The sequence below is a fragment of the Halichondria panicea genome, chromosome 1 (assembly GCF_963675165.1).
Source record: "Halichondria panicea chromosome 1, odHalPani1.1, whole genome shotgun sequence".
Lineage (NCBI taxonomy): Eukaryota > Metazoa > Porifera > Demospongiae > Suberitida > Halichondriidae > Halichondria > Halichondria panicea.
Window position 1 is genome coordinate 3,597,322 of NC_087377.1, and position 24,989 is coordinate 3,622,310.

General features: G+C 40.3%; 1 protein-coding gene across 1 annotated transcript; it reads left to right on the plus strand.

Annotated features, from left to right (window-relative positions):
• Positions 1–1,530: 1,530 nt before the first annotated feature.
• Positions 1,531–24,881, plus strand: LOC135334298 (mucin-like protein). Its single transcript, XM_064529434.1, has 28 exons — positions 1,531–1,778; positions 8,454–9,269; positions 9,318–9,438; positions 9,514–9,737; positions 9,959–10,270; positions 14,721–15,029; positions 15,117–15,446; positions 15,681–15,823; positions 16,149–16,481; positions 16,798–17,321; positions 17,412–17,608; positions 18,464–18,666; positions 18,739–18,970; positions 19,109–19,222; positions 19,307–19,552; positions 19,719–19,990; positions 20,109–20,208; positions 20,309–20,464; positions 20,620–20,736; positions 20,841–20,963; positions 21,047–21,172; positions 21,372–21,485; positions 22,296–22,439; positions 22,706–22,839; positions 23,001–23,107; positions 23,843–23,978; positions 24,077–24,237; positions 24,542–24,881. Exons 1-28 carry the CDS (start codon positions 1,550–1,552, stop codon positions 24,714–24,716), a joined length of 6,198 nt encoding a protein of 2,065 aa, XP_064385504.1. The 5' UTR covers positions 1,531–1,549; the 3' UTR covers positions 24,717–24,881.
• The last annotated feature ends 108 nt before the right edge of the window (positions 24,882–24,989 follow it).

Below are 24,989 nucleotides of genomic sequence, written 5' to 3' on the forward strand. Positions count from 1 at the left end.
TCTAGCTAAGTCACATTGCAAGCTTTGCTAACACGTATATGACTGTATGTAGCGAGTTATTTTAGTATGCCACGTGTTTTATACATAGATAGAGCATCACCCGAAAATTTAATTATTGGTAGTTCATCTGACAATTTGGACAATGACATTTTCCTCTCTATACGGTTTCCTTCCTCCCACACACACACACACACACACGCACATGCACACACTCTTGTCTCAGGAGGAACACTCTCACGGCTGACAATCTCTACATTGCTGGCATCACTAGCACTGGAGAGTCTAGAGTCAGCTTCAGCTTGTATGCTCGTTTGGGTGGTGGTACCATCAGCGGTAGTGCCTTGGCAACGGCTGTACTAGTAAGAGTCTCTCTTTGCTATAGAATAATTGAGTGGTACTGCATGCATGAACTGTGTTGAAACTCTTCTATATGCATTTGTCATAATTTACGACAACGCAGCTGCAGCTCTAGGCTTTAATGTGGCTAGTGTACAGCTGCCTACGGAATCAACCACCATTCTGACGACCAACCAGGTATACTGGTCCTTATTTTCATTACTATCACATGGTGAGGCTCAGTTCCGTAGATAGCGGTCGGGGGGGAAGTTGCCTCCCTGGCATTCTAGATCTAGCATTATTGTGACGCCCACTTAATTGGGTTGTGCATGCAGGCTAGAAACGTAATCTGAACATGATCGATGGATAATCCACCAGTATAGCAACGAACAATCTTCGATTTCTGAAACGTAATCTAGTCATTCGCTAGAGATAACTCAATGATGCTGTTTTCCTGCTAAATACAGTAGATCAAGTATATATACACTGAATATTCTGCTATTATTTTACTGTTGTAACGAAAAAAAGGGGGTGCTATATATATTACTACCCATGCATAGCTACCTATCTTATAATATATACAGCCTGAGACTGCCCTGAGACTGCTTCATAAGAGCATGTTTATATGCAGTGACTTCAACTGCACTATATCCACTCTCTCATTAGTATAATATTTTCCCTTTGCAGGGTTTGTGTCAAGTTTTGATCAAAGCAACCCATTACTGGAGGAGACCTCACGTATGCTAGCCCTAGTTTTGACATGAAGCCAGTACCCCATGAGGGCCTTGAAGAACAAGCCGTGGGACTAGAGTCTGAGGAGAAGGAAGGGGATCTCGACTATGAGAAATAAAATAAAAATGTTGGTGACAGTTATAATAGAAGTGGATAAGTATAAAAAAATAACATTAATTTTGGTGACAGTTATAGAAGTAGATAAGTAGCTTAAATGCTGAACTTAAATAATAATAGCCATGAGTATTTCAGAACTAGTACCTCCTTAAAATTGTTAATCTAACCCTGCTTTCCAAATTATGAAGTCAAAGTAAACAGAAAAACTTTTGACAAGCTCAAGTTGCCCATTGAATGTTACATGTTTAGTTAACGATCTTTACATACCTCTATTAATTTTTTGGGGGTGGGGCGTTACCTTTTTACAGTTCCTGCAGTTAAATAGCTCGAACTATTGACTCTGGGACCATTTCTCTTGCATGCAATGAAGCTTCTTGTAGCTGTGGCTCTGTTGGTTGTTGGACTCTCCCCTAGCCCAGGCTTCAGTCAGTTTGGTGAGGGCTCTGGACAGACCACTGAGGCACTAACTGATGATCTAACTGAGGCACCAACTGAGGCACCAACTGGTGCACCAACTGAGGCACCAACTGAGACCCCAACGCAGGCACCAACTGATGCACCAACTGAGGCACCAACTGAGGCACCAACTGATGGTAAGAAATATTTACTTTTATTAGCCCTAAAAATGTCTGCACGGACCCCAGGGAATTAACAACTTGCTTGAGTATTTTATATATAGTGCAGAATTATATTGTATAGCGCGAAATTTTCGAGGCACTTTATATATTATATGTTGTGTTGCTAAAAGCATTTCATTGCACAATGTTCATGGAATAACTGCTTACTGCATGGAAGCCACACCTTTAATTTTTGCATGTTATAGCTGAAAATTTTCATGAACTTAATTTTCGTGTAGGATTGCTAACCACAAAATCAGTGAAAATTAAACCTCTCGAAAATTTCGCGCTATATATGGCCGTATATGGCATTTACAAATATTTTGTAGCTATGAATAACAGTTAGTTAGAAGCTGGAGCAAATAAAATAAAAAATAAAATTCAGATTAATGTTGGGAAATGGTTAACATTTTTGAAATTTAGGTCCAAACCAAGAACGATTTCTAGCCATGGCACTAGACTAACGAAACAGTAGACTCTCGTTAATCTGGCCACTCTTGGGACGGCAGTGCAGTCTGGCCGAAATGGCGATGATGTAGTCGCATTTCCTAAAATAATCCGGTTAAAACGACTATTACCAAAAAACCACACCCAAAACGTCAGATCCGACCCTAATAAACGTACACTTAAAAACTAGTTTGGGGCAGCCATAGCACTGGCCATGCAGTATACACGGAATAGTGAGTCGCATTTCGGTGAGTTTTGTGTACTAAACATCCAGTGGCAGATCCAGAAATGTTGAGAGGGAGATTCCAAAATAGCTAAAAAAAAGGTCATTACTTTTCCTAAGCAATGAGCATGTGCAATGGAGAGCCCTGCCCACATATAAATTGCATGCCATCAGCCTACGTAGTAACTATACAGATCACGATCATTCAAGCTGAGTTGCTAGCTATAGTAAGTTGATCTCCAGTGTGTTCTTGTGTGAAGGGGGTTCCATGGAACCCATGCATGGAACCTGTCTGGATCCACCACTGACACCTAGCTATAGCAATTGGTGTAAAATGAACGATCAGTAATTATCGATGTGGCCTTACTTCAGAGAGCCGGAATATTCCTAACCATGCAATACAAACTAAATTGCTTAGAATTATGTGACAGGCTCTGGGAAAACAGCCCAATTGGAGCAGATCGATATTGGTATTGAGCAATAGCCAAATTTATAGACTACAGTGTATACATTCTCATAACATTTGTTCTTTTTTCAACGCGCATAACTCAGGCATGGAACGAGGTATGTGTACACTAAGCATATCAATGCGTAGGCAATTCGTTGCTCTATCATCTGGTATATAGCTAGATCGCAAAAAAATTATAGCTTGCGCCAATTGGGCTGTTTTCCCAGAGCCTGTCATTATAATTATTAGGTGTTCCACCAAATTGGTGCTGAATGCATATGCGTGTTGATATCATAACAGTAATCCCATACCACCTCAGGGGATTTTCCTATATGTATAATTAGAGATGCTGGGAAAAATAGACATTTTCTTTTATACAAACGCATTTTAGGGCGAGTTAATAAGTTTGCATGTTTTTATGCATCGGATGATCCCTTGACTCCACATTTACATTACAACAGTTACAGTCTTGCATGTGGGGAAAATTCTATTTCAATTCAGCAGAGAAACTCCTCGGAAAAAATGCAGATACTCAAAGTTTAGTGATTTGCATAGGCAAAGCTATAATATAGAATGGAACACACTTTATTATGGGTGTGAAGTGATTTGTAGTAAAATTCCCTCCTAACAATAATTGTTATTATATAGACAGAAGGAAGTCATGCCAGACATAATTAGCTAATTATAGTGCAATTTCTCGCAATACTCCCCCTGCATGTCTCTACTCAATCAGAAAATTAGCTGCAAACAAAATTTTTATTTTATTGACCAATGAACAAGCCTGGCCAATGGTTAGCTCCCTTAACTGTTTTATTTTACCTGTCGAATGACTTTTTCAATCTCTGCTACCTCGCCCGATCCTAGTTGGCTTAAGCCGGAATACTGGAAGACATGCAAGAAGTCTCATTATACAATAATTATTATACCCCCTTGTATACACTTTCAATTTTCAGTAGTGTCTTAAAGCTAAATACCCGTCATGGTAAAATTGATTTTTTGAAACTGGTGAGGGGCACGAGGAGGTGGAACACAAATCATGTGCAAAGAATTTTTGCTGAAATGTCTCATTATTATTGACACTATAAGGGAAGGTGCCATGAAAAAATAAAGTTTTATTTTTTTACCTTAAAATGTTCTTTGTGAGGTATAAAATAACCTTGATGCAAAAAAATTGTTAATTTTACTTCCTGTTGAGGTCAAATGTGGGCGCGGTCAAACGTGACGTCAGAGTAGGTACTAGTAAACATTGAATTGATGCATACTGGTGGCTGCATGAGTCTGACTGACAGACACATGTGATTCTAGCTATGATTTTCAAGCCAGTTGAGTCTTTCCTACTTCTTCTCATCTGTTGAGCATGAAAAAAGCTGCAGTGAAGATAAAACAAGCGATGTGGAGCCATATCTGTATGAGCGAGAAAGCCTTCCCATGCTAGTTCGAGTGGTGATGATGATGGTGACAATGAAGGCAGGATAGGAAATGTTAATTGACTGATTAGTATATAGACTAGGTCTATATGTATAAGTATACAGTCATGCAATAATTATTGAGTGTGTCAGGTGTGAATGCGGTAGTACGTTGTGTAGCAATGTATATACCAATAGAGAATCAGTGTGATGGATTTGATCCTTGATATGTGGGTGCTACAGATGGCGTACACTGCCCACAAATACAGATAATTATGGTGAGGCAGATGAGAAAGAAGTATACACCAGTAAGTTTATCAATGTGAAAGGTAACTTTCTTAACTAGTCGGTTGTGCTGGGGCTGACTTAGAAGACATATAATTATACGAGTTGTTCTACCAAGCTGTGCATGCAGTATAGCTGCGATTCGTAACAAATTTCCTTCTTCTTCACATGCAGGATTATTGACTCAACCTGTATTACGTGTATTACTCTTGAGACAAGTTAAAAGTTACGTTTTTGTCAATGTCGCGACAAACGTTTAGGAGAAGAAGATGCTGGGCTCAAAATTAGGCTGTATGGGATTTGACAACAGGGGGAGAGTCACCATGCATGGGCCGAAGCACTTCACACTAAATGCCGATATCCTTGGTAGTTATAATTATAGATGGGGTTTGAGTTACTATCGGTAATCTTTACATTATTAACACGTCAAGTTTTGGTTTCACTTGTCTTTGCATGACAATGAGACCCTTGCTGAAGTTGTTTCCAACATGAAAATAGGAAGAGCTAGAGGTACTGCATGCATGTAGTCTTATCAGGAGTCTCAGTTGCATGCCGGGTCTACATGCAGGAGTCACGGTATAGAGAGGTTGTCTCTTGTAAAGCATTAAGTATCAACTGCAGCGAGGTATTATAATTATACATGATTGAACAAAAACAGAAGCTATTAACCTGTCTCCGTTCTCGCTTTTCCGTATACGGCGGCCGACCGGGCAATTCTCTATAGGGCTATTTCTCCATTCCATGACTCTGATCTCAGGGCCTCTCTTTTTACAGGACGATATGGCAGTTTATTTCTGAATGACTGCCTTATAGAAAACAGTTAGAATGGCTCCAGACCTCAGATCTCAGCTTCTTCCTCTTTTGGATCCCAAACTGAGCAGCAAGGGAGTTTTCACTGGACACAAAAACAGGATTCTGTTGCTTTTCAGTGAGCTCTGGTACATAGGACTTGTTTTCCCACTCATATTTCAACTGAGAGAACTGTATGACTGCTAGATCTATTGGAGCAACCAGCTGCAACACACTCAACGCACACAGAATACATTTTGCATGCAGCACAAACGCCTACTCTGACGTCACGTTTGACCGCGCCCACATTTGACCACAACAGGAAGCAAAATTTTAAGCCTGAAATTGTGTTTCTATAGTCCTGTTTCTCTGAAAAGTTAATTTTCAGAAAAAAAATTTTTTGTCTCAGGGCTATTCTATACCCCACAAAGAACATTTTAAGGCAAAAAAATAAAACTTTACTTTTTTCATGGTACCTTCCAAAGTTTGTTTGCTAAGTGAGTTGTCGTCAGTGCATAGAACGTTTACCGCTCAACGATGCTCTACACCAGACAACGTACACATGCAACTAGCTAGTCAGGTTACTGGTAGAGATCCAGTTTAAGTATTTATGGTAACATGAGCAAGAATGATACATGAAATTGATGCATCAGTAAACTCCACTGGGAGGCCCTGAACCAAGGCAATGGTCCTCCTGACTGCCAAAACAATGCAAAACGAAAATAATTATGGTCCTGCTGATGCACTGCCAAAGTTGGTGTCCAACATTTAGTTGTAGGTTTACTATCAAAATTGGGCCGTTTGGAAACATTGTTGAGCAATCCGGATCGATCTTCTGAAGAATGAAAGTATTTTTGCTGAATTTCATGCTATAATCAACAATGTGTTGTGTATTCTATTGGAGTAACATCAAGTTATTATAAGTAACAACATGTTTTCAATATTAAAAACACATCCATGTACATGAGTGAGTACATAATTATTTCTTGCTAGTGACGTAATGCTGCAACATCCATTATAATTTATAGCTATATAGTTATACTCTATTTTCCAGTCAGAGGCAATTCCTTAACTTCAGTATCAAAAGACAATCAATGTTTCTGTTTCACTTGGACGTATAGTACCTTCATGGGTGACAAATAGGTAAAGTAATACTTTTATTGTAACAGATGGAATTAAACAGTACGCCAGACCTAGTCTTAAATTGCAATGTCTCGCAATACTCCCCCTGAACTGCAAACAAGATTTTCCTTTTATGCAAAGCCTACTGACCATAATTATAGTTGTTAGTGAACAGACTAGTTGGCTTCCTTAAGAATACTGAAAGACATGCATGTATCAAATGAATTAAGATGTCTCATATCCTTGCTGATGGTAAAGTATCAGTGTACTGTGTGACACTTTGTTGTTCCTCTGAAACTGTGTCCATAGTGGTGATTAATCCAGTCTGGCAACCTCTCCAGTTAATCTTGAACCAGTTATGTCCTTCAGTTGCCTCCACTTTTCTTTGCTCAATGCACTAGTTCAGAATCTTAGTAGCAGTCTGCAGTCATGTACACTTACAATTTTCAATAGCTTCCTAGCTAAAACCAAAATGATACCTAATGGCCACCCGTGCCAAAAAACGACTGTGATATAAAACTCCAGGTCGCAATTGTGAACAAAAACAACCCACCTCTGTATAATAATTATGCATGTGTGTGTGTTTATATAACGAGAGAAAATTAAAACCTTAGGACATCAAGTGAAAAATAACGCATAACCGAATTCCACTGGGTCTAACCCGGGCCCAAATTTGCATGAGAAAATTGTACCCTATAGGCCTGCCAAAACAATGCAAAAATATGGTCCTCTCCAGCAATAATTAGCATAACAGAGGTGCATGATTTACTAGTATAATTATTGTAATTAGGTAACGCCGAGGAGCTAGATTTTCGAGGTTACATTACATGCATGCATAATTTTCATTCAAAATATGCAAAAATAGGCTCAACAGTTTTATGCATGCTTTAGGCCTTTGTATATACAGCACTTAAACTGTGATTTTCCTCGTAGTTTACAATCAAGTATACTGCCTATAAATATTCAATGTCCAAGCCAAAAATTTCACACAAAGATACAACAATAATTTATGACACTCTCGATCTCATGATCGTGAGCTTAGGGAGAAATTTATACTATTCACATCATGCTTTACAATGCCTGGTCTGATAGCATGGTGTTGACGTTTCCCGTGGACCCTTCCGGATACTAGGCCGTTTTATATCCACGTCAGTACAGTATCATCTTTGCTGTAATCAACAATGTGTTGTGATACTTGTGAACGAATTTTTTAGTGGAATAAAATCAGGCTAATGAAATAACAAAATTAATGACCAATTGCACATCAAACTTTTCTGTCATTTAACAAACAATATAGACCTACATGAGCAATGAATAATTATTGGTAAATGTTTTTCACTGCATTGATACCTGCCTTAGAGACCGCGTCAATCAGATAGTCTATAGCTTGTTTTATGCTTCGCACTCGACAGTTATTTATGACTCCTACTCCTACTACCATATGTGACAGGCTCTGGGAAAAAGGCCATATTGGAGCAGGCTACAATTGTTGAGATTTAAATACCAGATGATAGAGCAAAGAATTGCCTACGCATTGATATGCTTAGTTTGCACATACCTCTTTTCATGCTTGAGTTATGCGCGTTGGAAACTCAAAGTTCTGAAATAGCGGTATTGAGAAACGCCCACTTAAAGATTGCTAAATTGGGAAAAGTAATTAAGGTAATGGTGGCTGCTTAGACAAAGCGCTTTGGTGGAACGCGTTGGATTCAGAGCATCAGATTTTACAGAGAGGTAGTAGAAAGACTGTAGATAACTATAAGCCAAGAAAAATTATTATGAGATTATACACTGCAGTCCATAAATCTGGCTATTGCTCAATACCAATATCTGCTCCAATAATTATGTCCTTTTCCCAGAGCCTGTCACATATATAGACAGTATAATTTTTTATGTGTCTGGTATAATTGTCCTCTCTTTTATTAATATAGGATCTGTATCAATTGAAATAGTATATTTCATTTACTACTACGGTGGTGTCGACATCAGAATCTTCTTTAATAACTTGATGGAGAATCCATTTTACAGTGACAGCTACCACTACACAATACACAACAAATACCGTGTGTATGATGTGCCATGCATTTTGAACAGACTTGTTTTCAGAAATACGCACACGAATGAAATATTCCAGGCAGAATACCTGGGTACTTGCAATACCTTCCGTTCTACCGATCTCATTCTGATTACCATGAATCCTAGAGATTTTCTCAGGCTGGTTGAGAACGAGTTTATTGATACCAACTCTACTATGCCCTTGGGCTTGGAAATGTACACTGCAGATATGCTTGGAGCTCCTTTCAACTTTCAAATAGAACCAGATGACCCTTTTGAGTTTAACGTGACATTGAACTTGTACTACTCTAATGTAGGCATTAGTGCCTTTGATTATTGGACTGATGAGGGGATTCTTCTGATTCATTTCAATACTTTCATTAAGGTTGCTACTGTGAATGCCAGCAAGCTATCACTCTCTCGCTCTTCTTACCAACGGGATGTAAACAACACTGTTAACATTACGGGTGGTGTAATACTGAACCAATCGCCTGGCTTAACATTATCTGTGGCTATCAAACTGACTTCTAGTGATCTAGCTCGTAGCAGACGAATATGCACTGGTAATGGACGTTTCATTAACGACTGTTATCTTGACACAGAATTGGGATTTTCTATTGCGTATTTTGGAGCAGAAGTTTCTAGTTTCTATTATGCTTATTCCGTCAAAAAAATCCGGAGAGCCCCCACAGGTAAACAGAATAGTAGATTTGAGTAGTACAATACTATTTATTCTACAGATTCTGAGCCAGTGACTATGTCTATTCAGCTCGAGTATGTCGGTGGGTTGACTTTGAACATGACTCTTGCTCTAGGTCAGCCATTCACAGTTCGATCACATTTAGGCGAGAGGATTATCAGGTAAGGGGTATGCATGAGCAAAGGCATAGATTTGCCTGTGCATGGTGAACATGCACAACACCCTCCTCCCTACAGCGTGACATGTGCAAGTAGGAACACAAGCCAACATTTGAACCCCATGCTGAACATTTACAATCATTATGGTGCAGTACCTATTTCTGATAGCTACATCAAGAATGATTGGTCCAACTCCACTACCTTGAATGCACCCAGAGGGCTAGCTGAGTCTGGTTTGCAAGGTTATTACACGTGCCGGACAGAGGGAAACACTTTCCTCAGCCCTCACATGCTGCATCCCAGTAAGCAGAGTGTATACAGATCGAACATCAGTATACGTGCTCATACCATCAAGTTGGGCCTTACTCATTTTTGACGGAGTCTATTTTAAGAACTATGTACTTTATAGAGCTTTTCCTACCTTGATACGTTTTTCCAATGTCTGTCTAAGAACATAGAAGATGCAATGTACTTCATTATATATTTCCTGCTGGCCATTGTGTTTTGCTTTCTTTCCATTCAGATCCTTACCAAATATTTTTCTACCAAGGAGCCTCTGCTACAGCTGATATACATGAAGACATCGTATTGCGCTTTGCACATGCTGGCTTTAACAGTGGTTTTGAGGACATTCGTGGTGATAAATTCTATGTGTTTGATGAACCTTATTACGGACAACAGCCACCTTTTGAGTACGTTTTCAAAACAAACACTCCGTTTCCGTACCATGCTGAGCTGCACATTAATAGGACACGGTTTGACTACGAGGGAGAATATTTTATCGCATACAATTATTATGATCTATTACGGCCAAACTTCGTTATCAATGTCAACAGTAAGTTATCAGAATAATGATGTATTTTATACTGCAATGTTTTGCGAGGGAGCCAACTCTGACACTTTGTAATCTGGCAAGGATTGTGATGTTGTACATGTACATACCTGTATAGCATTCTTTGCTTGCAAAGCCATATATAATAGCAGTGGTGTAGGAAGCACTTTCTCAATGGGGGGGGGAGGGGCACTGTTTTTTGAACAGTTCATGGTGCAGCTTGGTAATTCATTCTACTTTAGTAGCCTAGAGATAATTATGGGGGGGGGCTTCAGCCCCTGGAGCCCCCCCCCCTTCTTACACCATTGAATTATAGCACTCGCATATGAGGTTGCAATGGATGTTTGTAGTATATTAGTTGGACCATGGCTGTCTATATTAGTAAAACCAGTAGGTTTTACATAGGATTGGCAGTGGGTTTGCCCGTGTTTAGTAATACTTCACATATTTTCACTCATGTTCAAACTGTTCTATCTCTGCAGGGAAAGGCCACATCAAGGAACTGGCTAGACAGATAGTTTATTTAGCCTTTTCTCTCTTTGTATCTCTCATTTCATAATCCATGAACCTTTTAATAAATTAATATTGTCATTTAAAATTGCACTATTTCGACGGTTCACCGCTTTTTGCAATTGTCTGACCGTGGATAGAGTAGAGATGGATTGGAAATGGAGTGATTCACGTGATGTTTTACAATGAAGTCTATATGTAGTGGATCTGGGACCATCCGTGTATCTCTTCATAACTCCCGCAAAAGCCCGGGAAACTTATTGTGTCCAATGCATACATCTCAGAGCTACCTCCATTATACTGAATCACATGCCCCCTGATAGTAGGTATCAATTGGAAACAAAGAAAATATAATCTCGATTGTTGTGAAGTAGCTAGAGGTACACAGAGCGCTTTTCATGCTTGTGTTCCTATAGTACCTTTGATATAGCTAAGGCTTTGTAACTAAATACTGTCCTGTGTCCCAAATGGGCTCAAGTATGAGATGAAAGTTGATGTTTAGCAGCAGAACTGCTCGTGGATTCATGTTTAGCCCTCGTTTAAAAAGTAAGCCTCGATTAAACCGTGGAGATACACAGATGGTACTTCGAGGGTACTTCCGTTTCCAATCTCTCTACTCTATCTATGGTCTGACTGACTAAGTAAGTACTGAGTGAGTAAGTAAGTTTCTTGCCCAACATTTGCTCCAAGTACATCCCTCTCCAGGATATTCTGCACAGGTTTTCCAAACGACTACCACCTGGATTACAAAGCAGATTTGTGATTGCTTCCACGAGGCAGATGACCTCTCAGTATACTTCTCTTACCTAGACAATTCCGCATCTTTAATAACTCAGCAATTGCGTTGTGGCCAAATAATAGATAGGTGTGGCTAAGAAACCAGGTGCTTTTCTAGTTGGGCGTGGCTCGACCGTCCCTGACGGGAGGTCGGATTGCAAGCCTATCTGGGATTTGTTCTAGTGTCGCCCTATCAGATTGCAGCATTTTCACGTGCTTGGTTACACTTCCGTTTGCATCTAGTTGCAAAACCGCATGCAGTATGCTGTGGTTTATCCACGTCATCATCGGGTAACACCCACTTGAGAAGAAGAATATTTATAGCAGTGTTACATAATGCAGCAGAACAAATCCCAGATAAGCTTGCAACTCGACCTCCCATCAGGGACGGTCGAGTCACGCCCAACTAGTGCTTTTCCAGAGCCTTGAGTCTTCACAGAACACTGTTCAGCTCTAGCTCCCTTTCTCTGACAGGTATGCTATATGTACTAGATATCATGCTAAAATAACTTATCATTTAACTTTGATTCACAAATTCTAAGCAATAATTATTACTCATTGCTATAATTATTAGCCCTGTCTCCTCTTCTTGAACTTTTGTACTGCCTCTTGACATTCCACTCATGCATGTCATGATACATAGATTTATACTTCTGTACTGAAAAAGAAAGGGAGAAAAACATTTGCAATAATTATGAAAAATTGCTATATTGGCCGGGGGAACCACCAAAAGCGTGGAAACAAGAAATCAGACGAGGGCATAACTCCAATCCGTTACAACGTCATGAACATGTACAATACATTATATAGACTGTGTTCCAGATCCATCTACCAGCTTCCATCTACCACATCATTCCATGCAGGTCACCAGTACTGCATGTCATGCACTACGCATGGATGGACTGTGTGTACCTGTGCAGTGCAACAACCAAAGAGAGTAGATTTTTTTTTTGGTACACATTTTTTACATTTTGTGGCATATCTTCTAAAGTAAAAGTGATATGATCTATTTGAGTGCAGGTACTGAAAGTTCAACTATTGGCGCTTCCATTGGACCACCACCTGTTACATCACATGACATCATCAGTATAAAATGGCTGTCTGAAGATGTGTACTTCCGAAAATATGTTAGGAATAGAAGTAGCTTATTTGTTTGAGTTAAGATCTGAAATTTGTTGTGCATGTACCTGAGTATATTGCTCATCTTTTGAGCTTCAACGGAAGTCTGGGCTACTAGTAAGTTCTGAGAAATACTGCATTTTGTTGTTTTTTGGTGGCAAATATGTTAGGAATACAACTTTAGATTTTATATTAGTTAAGGTCTGATTTTTGAGCAGCATGTACTACAATAGTGTACTTTTCATCTGTACTAACTTACAGGAGTTAGGCTAGCTTCTTCTTTGCTAGAGCGGCCCATCTTGTCAAAAACAGTGCTTTTTATGACTTTTGGGGAGATTTGGCTACGTAGTAAGCTCAATTGCCACGCCCCTGTGACACGGAATGACCAGCACCAACTGTGTATTTGCAGGTAGACATCACATGACCTTTGGATGTAGCAAATAACAACAAGATGATTTGTGATGTCACAAATCAATGAATATCATTGCATACGTCAGCAAAAGTAGCAAAACGGAGCAAAATCACCGTTTTTGACAAGAAGGGCTGCTCTAGCAAAGAAGATACTTGTTTAGCTCCTGTAAGTTAGTGCAAATGAATTTTACACTATTGTAGTACATCCTTTTCAAAAATCAGACCTTAACTAGCATAAAATCGAAAGTTGTATTCCTAACATATTTGCCACCAAAAAACAACAAAATGCAGTATTTCTCAGAACTTACTAGTAGCCCAGACTTCTGTTGAAGCTCAAAAGGTGAGCAATATACTCAGGTACATACACAACAAATTTCAGATTTTAACTCAAACAAATAAGCTACTTCTATTCCTAACATATTTTTGGAGGTACACATCTTCAGACAGCCATTTCATAGTGATGATGTCATATGATGTAACAGGTGGTGGTCCAATGGAAGCGCCAATAGTTGAACTTTCAGTACCTGCACTCAAATAGATCATATCACTTTTACTTCAGAAGATATGCCACAAAATGTGAAAAATAAAAAAAATAAAAAAATCTACTCTCTTTGGTTGTTGCACTGGTGCTCAACAGTAAATGTATTAGGAACATCAATTCATCACAAATCATCATGATTATAATTCCAAAATGGGTGTATAAATATAAGAGATCGGCCATCATGAACCCCACCAGTAAAAATTGCGTGGATTGACCAGGAAAACATGGAAAACTACCAGTACATGTGAATGACGTTGTAACGGACTGGAGTTATGCTCTCGTCTGATTTCTTGTTTCCACGCTTTTTGGTGGGTTCCCCCGACCAATCCTAGCAATTTTTCACATTGCAAATGTTTTTCTAGTAGGATATAATTATATAGGGTCAGTGGCGGATCCAGACAGGTTCATGGGTTCCATGGACCCCCTTTCACACAAGAACACACTGGAGATCAACTTACCAAGCTAGCAACTCAGCTTGAATGATCTGTAGTTACTAGGCTGATTTCATGCAATTGATATGTGGGCAGGGCTCTCTAATGCGCATGCTCATTGCTTAGCAAAAGTGACGACCTTTTTTTAACTGTTTTGGAACCTCCCTTTCAACATTCCTGGATCCGCCACTGAGGGTGTATTAGGTTGTATTTGGAGGAGGGCCGTTATATATTAGCAACTATAGCCCAACAATTACAACAATTATAATTATCGGTCCCATGCAGGCCGATTGAAATACTGCCTGGTATCTATTGCATGGGCAATATATAGTACCCGGAAACACCTCTATACTATCTGGTGAAGCAGCTTAGCTATAGCTGTGGCTTATATTTGTTGTCAGAAGGCTTGCATATACTAGTCTGAAGCCAGAAGAGGCTCTCGTTTACCTGTCGTATGGTCAGGATGTCTGAGCTTGGTTCCTCTACGGGCTCTTTGTACTGCAAGATTAACCCAACCATATATATACAACCATAGTAGAGATAATTACAGTACAAAGGTTTAACGTAAAACGAATTCCCCATGCGGAACAAAGTTTCAGTTTGATAATGCGAAGTATCTATTGCTGAACATGCATGTGCTTTATTAAGCATATTCCCCCCACAGAACCTGAACTCACCCTCTACCCACCGGTCCTGACTGTGCTCAGCTCTGACCCTCCCGATACAACCGCCTCTCTCACTTGTACCTCTGACAATACAAATTTTCCTGTGCTATTCTCAAAAGATTATACCTCACCGGGCATTACGTCTACCTACCTGGATGACACCAACAGCTCTGTGAGATTGGATTTTGAACTGAACGAAAGCCTTATTGGCATGCTAGAGGGGATGGAGTTCATCTGTGAAGCCAGGGACCCTGATGATCTTAACTCTACTGTGTCAATAGCTAGTTCCACTTTCAGGAAAGTGTCAGGTAATTTATAGTTGTATAGAGTTCCTTAGTATAAAGGAGATAATATAAATTAATTACTTGTGTCAATTATATGTACTGATATTGCAGCTCCTCTGTCTCTCTTTGCGATTGAACCAGACAGTAGTAGTAAAAAAGTTATGGATGGTGTGATTATCAATACAGCCAGATTGTTTGAATGTTTGTGGTATATCAATCCTACACGAACGGATATTGAGCCCATCTCTGAGACGTTGTTCTGGAGAATCAACCACCTGGAGACAAAAGAAGAAATAGATTTCACTTCAGATGTTGGTGGCGAGGATTTTATAGTCACTATCCTCGATAATGGTATCACTCTCAATATTCTCGGCAATTTCCTGGGAAGTGTTTCGTGTATCTATGGCAAAGATAGTATAAGTATCAACGTTGTCACTAACGGTAAACATGTTTCTATGTATATTATATTTTGTTCCGTTAAAGCGATTCGTAGCAGAACTAGTACACTGCTAGTATAATGTGCATTGTTAGAACATAGAACGTTTCTATGTATATTATATATTAAAACGATTCGTAGTAGAACTAGCACTAGTAATGCATCGTTTGACCCATTTATGAATTAGAGTGAGTCCTTTAATTTGAAATGTCCACTCTCTTCTGTATTTCTCTCTTCAGCTCTGGTGCCAGGGGTCGACTTTTTCCCCCTTATCTTCCCTGAGGATGCTGTGGAATTGTTTGATAGCGATGATGGATGTTCACAGCGGATTTACTCTAGTACTGGCATTCCCTTTGGAGCCTCAGCACACCAATACATTCATGTGAGTTGAAGATAATATTATACACATTTTAACACAAGCACACATACTCCGTTCTTATTTGTGATGACTGTATACCATATTACTAGAATGTTTGCTAGCATAAAACATTTACGAACTTTGCGATGGTTGCATGATCGATAATTATTCGCAACAATAAAATCCGCAAAATCTAGACTATTACTAGTAAATACACACAATCCTTGCCAGAACACAATAGTTAGATAGCAAAGGGTAAATTATCTGCTGATTTAGCTCATTCACACAAAGATTTTTCACCCGCACTATTCTAGTAATACGGTAGTACTGTTTTTCTCTCCTCCTGTAGGTTTGCACGAATGGCATGCTGACTGTTGGCACTCCACCTCTCTTTCTCGGCACAGCACAAGAACGATTCCCTACATCCGATATCAGGATCAGCCAATCAAATTTGCTCGCTCCATTCTGGAATGACCACGATGGCCGAAACCTCGCCTCTAACGTAAAGTACAGAGTGTACAATGGTGCTGCCGGCGATCCAGATTTTATGTATATTGTGAGATCTTTTATCTCAAATCATGTCGATGCTAAACTATTTGGCAAGTTTGAACCCACCTGGATGCTAGTAGCCTCCTGGACGGACGTTCCTCCGTATCCTCACACTGCAACAGACAGAGGAAGAGTGAGTGCTGTGCATGAGGGGTAGTTTCCTTCAGCAAAATCTGTAAATTAAACCACAATGGTTAGATTTTTATGGGACCAAACCTTCACAAGAGAAAGAGAGGCTATAATTATAATCAGTATATTGAGTGCCCATATATGAATATTTATAGCATGCGCTTTTCAAGCCTCTAAATACGGTTGTGGCGTGGAGCATGCACTTAATTAATTACCTTTGTTCAGAGGTTATACAACACTTCCAGACAGATCGAGGTTGCGTTCTATAGTGCTAAAAGAGTTAATGATCAGTTGAAATAATTTGTTCTTTTAATTCCCAGAATTCGTTTGAAGCCATTATCATAACTGATGGTGTAGTAACCTTTGCTGTCTACACGTACAACTGTGATGATCTGCAATGGGGTCAGTCGCAGAATGGTGACTTTTCTACTATTGGCTACAACATCAATCCAGCCTCGTTTTTCGGCAGTGATAGCGACGAATTGCCTTCTTCCCACGATCATCATTTTTCTAACTTACCCATGAGCGAAATGATTGCATGTTCCAGTCTTGCTAGAGGATCACGTTATCATAACGAGGTGTATTTTGTCGGCCGATCTAAAGATACCACACAATTAGCACGTGCAGAATGTACAAGCTCTATCAACAACGATACTTTGTATGGTGACATCATTGATGGAACCACACTAAAGGATGGATGCCCTTGCAACTCGGCTCAAGCATCAAGAGACTTTGCCTTTCGTTTCATTGATATGTTTGAGTTGACATTGGACCCTGTGTATGCTGGCCAATTCTGTGTGACTCCATCATTCTCACGGACAAACACCATTTTCTGTTGCTATGGGTGAGAAGGGGCCATCTAACTCATAACTGACTTAAGGGAGTACTCATCTCTTGTGTGTTGACGCTTATGAATGCTTTTATTATCACACAGACAAGGAAGTGGATCACTCAACAATGTTGGTGGTATCAGTGGAGTGGTGGCGTACAGTCCTAGCTTTTTCCCCAGAGAGTTCCTTGATAATGATTACAACTTGCGTCGCAAATGCAGCATAGGAGGTGAAGCTGACACACTGTACAGGACTAGACGACCTCCAGTTACCTGTGCCATTTATTCCCCACCAAGAAGAAGTGAGTGGTAAACTAGAGACATGCAGTTAATGGTACGTAAATCCTACAGAATCCCCTATAACCAGACAGACACCTATTCTTCCCCAAGTTAGCCTCGAATCCAGGCCGATTAAAATACGACCTGGTATCTATTCATTATTGCATGTGTAGGCGTGGTCCGTACACGCCCACGTACTATCTACTGTGTATATAGCCTAGCTAGCTAGCTGTGGCCCTCTATATGGTGTTGTCGAGAAGGCTTGCAAACTAGTCTGACACACTAGTCTGAAGCCAAAAGAGGCTCTCATCTACCTCTATGATTGTTGAATGGTCGTGATGTTTTGAACTTGGTTTCTGTACAGACAAGAGCCTCTCCTCTTCTGGCTTCAGACTAGTATGCCAGCCTTCTCGACAATGCCATAGAGGGCCACAGCTAACTAGCAAGCCTTCTCGACAACGCAATAGAGAGCATAAGCCACAGCTTCACAGGAGACAAGTAAAATTAATACGGAAAGAAACTAGTAAACAAAATAGTTTACGGTATAAGTTTACGATAATTTCACTAAGGTAAACGAATCCCCCAGAATCTGGGGGATTCAGTTTGCGCATGTGCACTATCACCAATGCAATAGAGACCAGGCCGTATATTTTAATCGGCCTGGTCTCGAGGCTATCCTTAAGTGTGCTATTTATCCACAAGAATTTTAGCTACACTTTTGATAAGCAACCCCGTCGGCTTAATAAAATATGCTAGCTCGACGGTTACAAGCACACAGTGTGCAAATTTTACCTCAAAAATTGATTATGCAGCTGTTTAGCTAAACTTGAACAATATTGATTTGATTGAGCACATACATGCACACATGCACACACCAGCCTTCTGTACGGGTGATCCTCATCTCACCAACCTTGATGGAGCTAAGTTCACATTTAACGGTTGGGGAGAGTACATTCTACTGGAGTTGGAGACTGATGACACCACCTTCTGGGTGCAAGCTCGTATGCAACCAATCACAGATTCTCTGGCTACTGAATTAGGTGGTTTTGCTTTCGCTATGAGCAGGGACACTCCTGTTGAAGTATGTGAGGGGAATTTAATCGATCACTTATTATGTGTGAATTCTATTTCACAATCGTTTTCCCTCAAACAGATACGCCTGAATGCGTCTAGACAACTTGAGATCCTAATCAGTGGAGAAGATGTAACGGACCAGCTGGTCAACGTCAGCTCTTCTATATCTACTGACCTCTACTCCGTGTCTCGAAGCAGTTCCAATTCCATTCTGGCTACGTTTCCGAATGGAATGGGTTTAATGGTGAATCTCTCGAGCATGCTCACCTTCACAGTCATCATCCCTGATAAATATAGAGGACTAACTAAAGGTATATAACACTCATAGCTGCGTTTTATACTGAGGACCCTGTTTAAATAATTAGTTTGCCATTATATAATGTCGTTTTATTTGTGGAAATATAAAGTTAGCATAATACAGTACATAGGTTATTTAATGAGTTATGCAGGAATGGTTGGGAACTACAACGGTAATGTCACTGATGATGTCATATTCCGAAACGGAACTATGGTGCCTATTAGCGAATTTTCCTTTCGGATACTACATCAAGTAGGACTGTCATGTGAGCTATAATTATTGAGCTGTAGCATTTCCATAGTACAATAATTATGTGTGATTATCTAGTAATAATTGTTTGTGATCACAGGGCAAGTGGATGCTTCAGAGTCTCTCTTCACTTATCCTGAGGGCTTGACTGCTGCAGACTTTGCTGTCCTTGACCACGATCCACCCTACCTGGATGAAGTGGTAGCCACTGCATCAGCAGAAGTGCTTCAAATGTGTGGAGACAATGTCGAGTGCATTTTTGACTCCATAGAAACAGGGGACATCAATATCGGCCTTGAAACCGTGACAATGATTTCCATAATTGATGAAGATGAAAAGCTAGCATGTACGTTAATCCACTTAATACTATTACGGTATGTATAGTCATATGAATTGTATGGCATCATACTTATAATTAAGTGATGCACATGGAAGTTTAAGAAGCTACATGTACTATACACTAACCGTCTTGGCAACTGCACTTATATTGCTTCTATAAACTTTACCCACAGCCAACTTCCCTCCTCTCATCTACGGCCCTGTGAGCCTCTATGTTACGCTGGGGGAAGAGGCTGTACTGGTGTTCAATGTGACTGATGACAAGGGCAGTATCAACGTTACACTGGTGGACGGACTGCCAGCTGGGGCCACTCTACTGCCTACCCCTATGGGTGACTATACAATGGAGTTCACCTTCAGATTGGAACTTGATGCAATTGCCGATATTTCTCTCGTGTTTTTGGCTACTGATGAGCTGGACGCTGGGTCAACTCTGGAAGTGCAGGTGTGTGGCTTATAGCAATAAAGAGTGTGTTAGACCATAATTATTGAAAGTACAATTTACTAAGAATTATATACGTTGAGTTATTGCTGCAATGAGGTTCCGTTGCATTTCCCAATAGATTGTGATCTGTGCATGTGAAAATAATGGCAACTGCACACTGGAGGGAGTGGTGGATCAGAGTGCAAGTACTGTCGTCTCCAACTGTGTATGCCCTCAAGGTATGGTATAACCTAATTGTCAATAGCGGAATTAATTCATTTTACTAGATCTAGTGTAGTAGAAGTGACCTACATGCACACAATACATGCACTGCTTCAGGTTGGGAGGGTGACTTCTGTGAGGATGATGTTGATGGCTGTGCCAACTTTGACTGTTTCATGAGTGTGGATTGTGTGGACGTCCCTGCTCCAGGAGTGGGGGCAATGTGTGGTTCATGCCCTCCAGGGTATCTTGGAGACGGGTCAAAATGCGCTGGTAAGTTTATCATACTGCAAGAAATGCTTTTATATTATGTAGTAGCTATATATCCAGTGTGGTAGTTAATCTGTTATTATACGTCTTATTATAAAAGTTTTAAAGTTATTGTGACCAATTAATTGGTAATTGACAAGCTATTAATCTCTCCTCAGATATCAACGAGTGTGATGGTATCCATGGTTGTGCTCAACTGTGCGTCAACCAACCGGGAAGCTTTGAGTGTGCCTGTTACCCTGGTTACGAGCTCGTCAGTCAAACACAATGTATAGGTCAGTGGTTGATCACTTTAATTAGCTATTAAAAATTTTTAAAGTTGCAATTAATTCCGGGCCCATGATTGCTATGACTTTATCACGCTTGCATATTCTTTCAGACATTGATGAATGCTCTTCACTCAATGGTGGTTGTCATCAGGTCTGCAGCAATACAATTGGAGGGTTTGATTGCAGCTGCTACGAAGGTTACACCATCAACACCAACAACAGAACTTGTCAAGGTACAATCACTGCTGTCATAACCTCCTCTTAGACTACTATAGTTTAAATTCTCTTTGCAAATTTATTTCTCTTCTACATGCAGTTGACCCGGTAGCGATGTGTGATGCTAGTAACAGCTGTGCCCAATCATGTGTGAGATTATCCGGAGTGGAAACATGCGGCTGTTTCCCTGGTTACGAATTGGCGTCCAATGGGATGAATTGCACAAGTACGTCTAGTAAAGCTTTTGTATCAACAACTCTATGCTTCGGGAACAGATGGGTACAGTAGTGTATAAATGAAGCCATTAAATGTCCATTGTATCGACCTATTTTTGGGGAATGGTCTTTAATTCATAATTATGAGTCTTTACTTTGTCGTATAATGAATAAGACTTTAAGCTTATGAATTGTCCCCATCTCTCACAGATATCAACGAGTGTCAGGAGAATCCGTGTGAGCAGATCTGCACTGACTTGGAGGGAAGTTACGAATGCTCGTGTCGTGAGGGATACCAGCTGTTGCCTGGAGGGAGGTGTACCGGTGAGGGGGTAGCCGTATCATTTCCAGTAATAATAAACTATTCAATCTAGTTATCCTCAGTGGCGTAGCCACATGGGTGCAGAGGGTGCTCCAGCACCCCCCTCTGGCCTCAGACTCTGCTCCACAAGTTCCTTAGCTAAGCTAGTAGCTGATATGAGAGAACTAGAGCTCAACTCAAAACTCCACCTCCAACTAGCTAGCTCCACCTCCAAATATTCAGTGCACATGTGCAAAGGCGCCATGTGGGCTGAGCAGGTCCCCCACAGAGTTGCACTGACTGTTCAGCAGCTATCGCCATCATCATCATATCACTCTTTGAGTACTTTTCAGTTGAGCCCAGTTCACAGAGCAGCACAGCAACCTGCTAATTCACAAGCAGAATCTGGTTAGCAGCTGTATGATTTAATTGTCACAACTCAAAACAATGCATTTTATAGGACATCTTCAGATGAAGATGTGGCTTAACCACCAGTACCCTCAAAGCAGCAGTACCCTCATTTCTTTAGCCAGATTGCGTTAGAATCAATCTCAGAGCATGTAACAAAATTTTTTTTCTGGGGCACATTTTGCACCGCCAGTACAGGTAATTCAGACAATCAGCACCCCCCTCTCTCAAATCCTGGCTACGCCCCTGATCCTATAAGCAGGTCACCCTGTATATATATAGTATAGCCAGCCAGGTTAATAAGCCAGTGAGAGCTAGATTGTTGTGCAATAAAAAAATTGTACATTTGTATTCTGAGTATGATCGATGCTACTCAGATGTATGAACGATGTAATTGTGGCTCAAATATCTCTCTCCATTTACAGATATCAACGAGTGTTTGGTGGCAGCTTTGGACATATTTGCGACTGACCTTTGTAAACCCTCCATGTTCTGTGTGAATGTTGAGGGTAACTACAGTTGCGAGTGTCTGGCTGGTACACTACTAGTGGAGGGAGTGTGTGAAGCTGGTAAGTACTAGCTATAGCTTTAATTAGCTGCATAGTGAAAACCTTGTATTATGTTGAGTTTGACCCAATTATAAGCATGTGCAATAGTGGGCGCTTCTACGATTGTAGTTACAGCACTTAAAGTAGGAAGTGGGCCGTTATGTGGGCAGTTATGTGGGCGGTTATATGGGCGGTTGTGTGGGCGGTTATGGGCGGTTATGGGCGTTTCGACGATGAACTACATGACTGTATACATCTACACATACACACATAAACACACATATCAGAGGATGTGCTAACCACCACTGCTGCACCACCAGTGACGACTGTGACGACTGTACCTGATGATACTGACACTATTCCGACTGACGCTATTCCTAATGCCGTTGTCGTAGAGATCAACGGATTCACTCCTTCCACGGTAACAATTACACAAATTAATTCCTCATCCTCCAAACATGGTGCATGTCTATGCCTTGGTTTTGCACGAGCAGTGAGGTATAATTATATGGGGTAGTGTGCCTGTGTGTGTTTAATAGCTATATAAACATTTTGATAATTCCGAGTCTTATCTCTCTCCAGTTCACTCCTGAGAATCAGAGGCGCTTCAAAGAAGCCACAGCAGATGCTGTCAATGCTTACTGTGAGGACAAGGAGTGTCTGGTAGCATACCCTCAGGCAAGAGCAAGGTGAATTTTAGATTCGTAGAACAACTATATAGGTACTAAGCTAGAGGTGTTGATTATTGTTTTGGTATAAAAAGCCTTTGTGAATGAACCAAATCAACAATTTTGTTGCCCTTAATTTGCAATCTGTATAGTATTCCGTAAAGGTCTTGTGTCGTATACCATTGGTTTCTGCAATTTAAATATAGCGAAGTGACTTTTATAGTGCTGCAGTCACGTGGTATAAATCAGATATGTCACACCTACTCGGAGGATATGCACATCCTCCTCCTAGGTGTGTGGTATGTATATCCTATACATAACTACATGCATGTAACTTGGTTTTTATAGATCCATTTTACAATGTATACACGTACCTTGTTGTTAGTGTAGTTGATAATGATGTCATATCTATGTTTAGACTTACCGCTAATTTAGTCTGGAACATTCTAGAAATTTATTGTATGTCATTGTGACCATGTGCATAAAAGTCAGTCCATGATATCTTTCTTTAAATTTTGTCAATCTGAGAACTTGCTCTATCAAGTCACATTGCAAGCTTTGCTAACACGTATGACTGCATGTATAGCGAGTTATTTTAGTATGTCACGTATTGTATACATAGATAGAGCATCACCCGAAAATTATAACTGGTAGTTCATATGAAAATTTGGAGAATGAAATGTTCCTCTCTATACGGTTTCTTTACCTTCCTTCCTCCTCCCACACTCCACACACATGCACACACTCTTGTCTCAGGAGGAACACTCTCACGGCTGACAATCTCTACATTGCTGACATCACTAGCACTGGAGAGTCTAGAGTCAGCTTCAGCTTGTACGCTCGTTTAGATGGTGGCACCATCAGCGGTAGTGCCTTGGCAACGGCTGTACTGGTAAGAGTCTTTGCAATTGAGTGCTACTGCATGCATAAATTGTGCAACTCCTCTATAATGATCATTATGTGGGTGCATTTGTCATAATCTATCCCCAGGATCACCGTGACGAGTACGCAGCCCTAGGCTTTAATGTGGCTAGTGTACAGCTGCCTACAGAATCAACCACCATTCTAACAACCAACCAGATCATTGGTATAGCGGTGGGAGGTGGTCTTGGAATCCTAATACTGGTCCTTCTTCTCATTACTATCACATGGTGAGGCTCAGGGATGTAGATATTCTCCCCGGTATTCTATATAGATCTAGCATTGTGATGCCCACTTAATTAATTGGCTTGTGCATGCTATAAAACATTAATCAACACAAGCATGCGCAATACAATAGTATATAGGCTTATCATAGTAGCTGCAGTGTATGCATATGGGAACCATGCATATGGGAACCATGCAATGATGGATGATCCTCCAGTACGTAGCAAAGACCAATTTCTGACTTTTTCGAAAGCAAGTTCAAAACTTTCTCTTCCACTCTCTCATTAGTATAATATTTTCCCCTTGCAGGGTTTGTGTAAAGTTTCGATCAAAGCAACCCATTATTGGAGGAGATCTCACGTATGCTAGCCCTAGTTTTGACATGAAGCCAGTACCCCACGAGGGCCTCGAAGAACAAGCCGTGGGACTAGAGTCTGAGGAGAAGGAAGGGGATCTCAACTATGAGAGATATAAGATAATTTAATAAACCGTTGACAAAATAATTATTTAGTGACTATTAGATTCGCTGCTGAATTGTTTTGTTTTGAGGGTCCTGTAAATATAGTAGATTTTAGCTGCTGAACATTATTTTACTTTAATATAATGTGGTGTGAATATATACGTACCTATAATATCATTTATGTTTGCTGCTGAGTCAAAGTGTCAAAAACATTTTGGTGAACTAAATATGCACAGAAAGGTTGCATGTGAACTCTGACAACAATGTGACCATGATTATTACATGTTTAGTTAACGA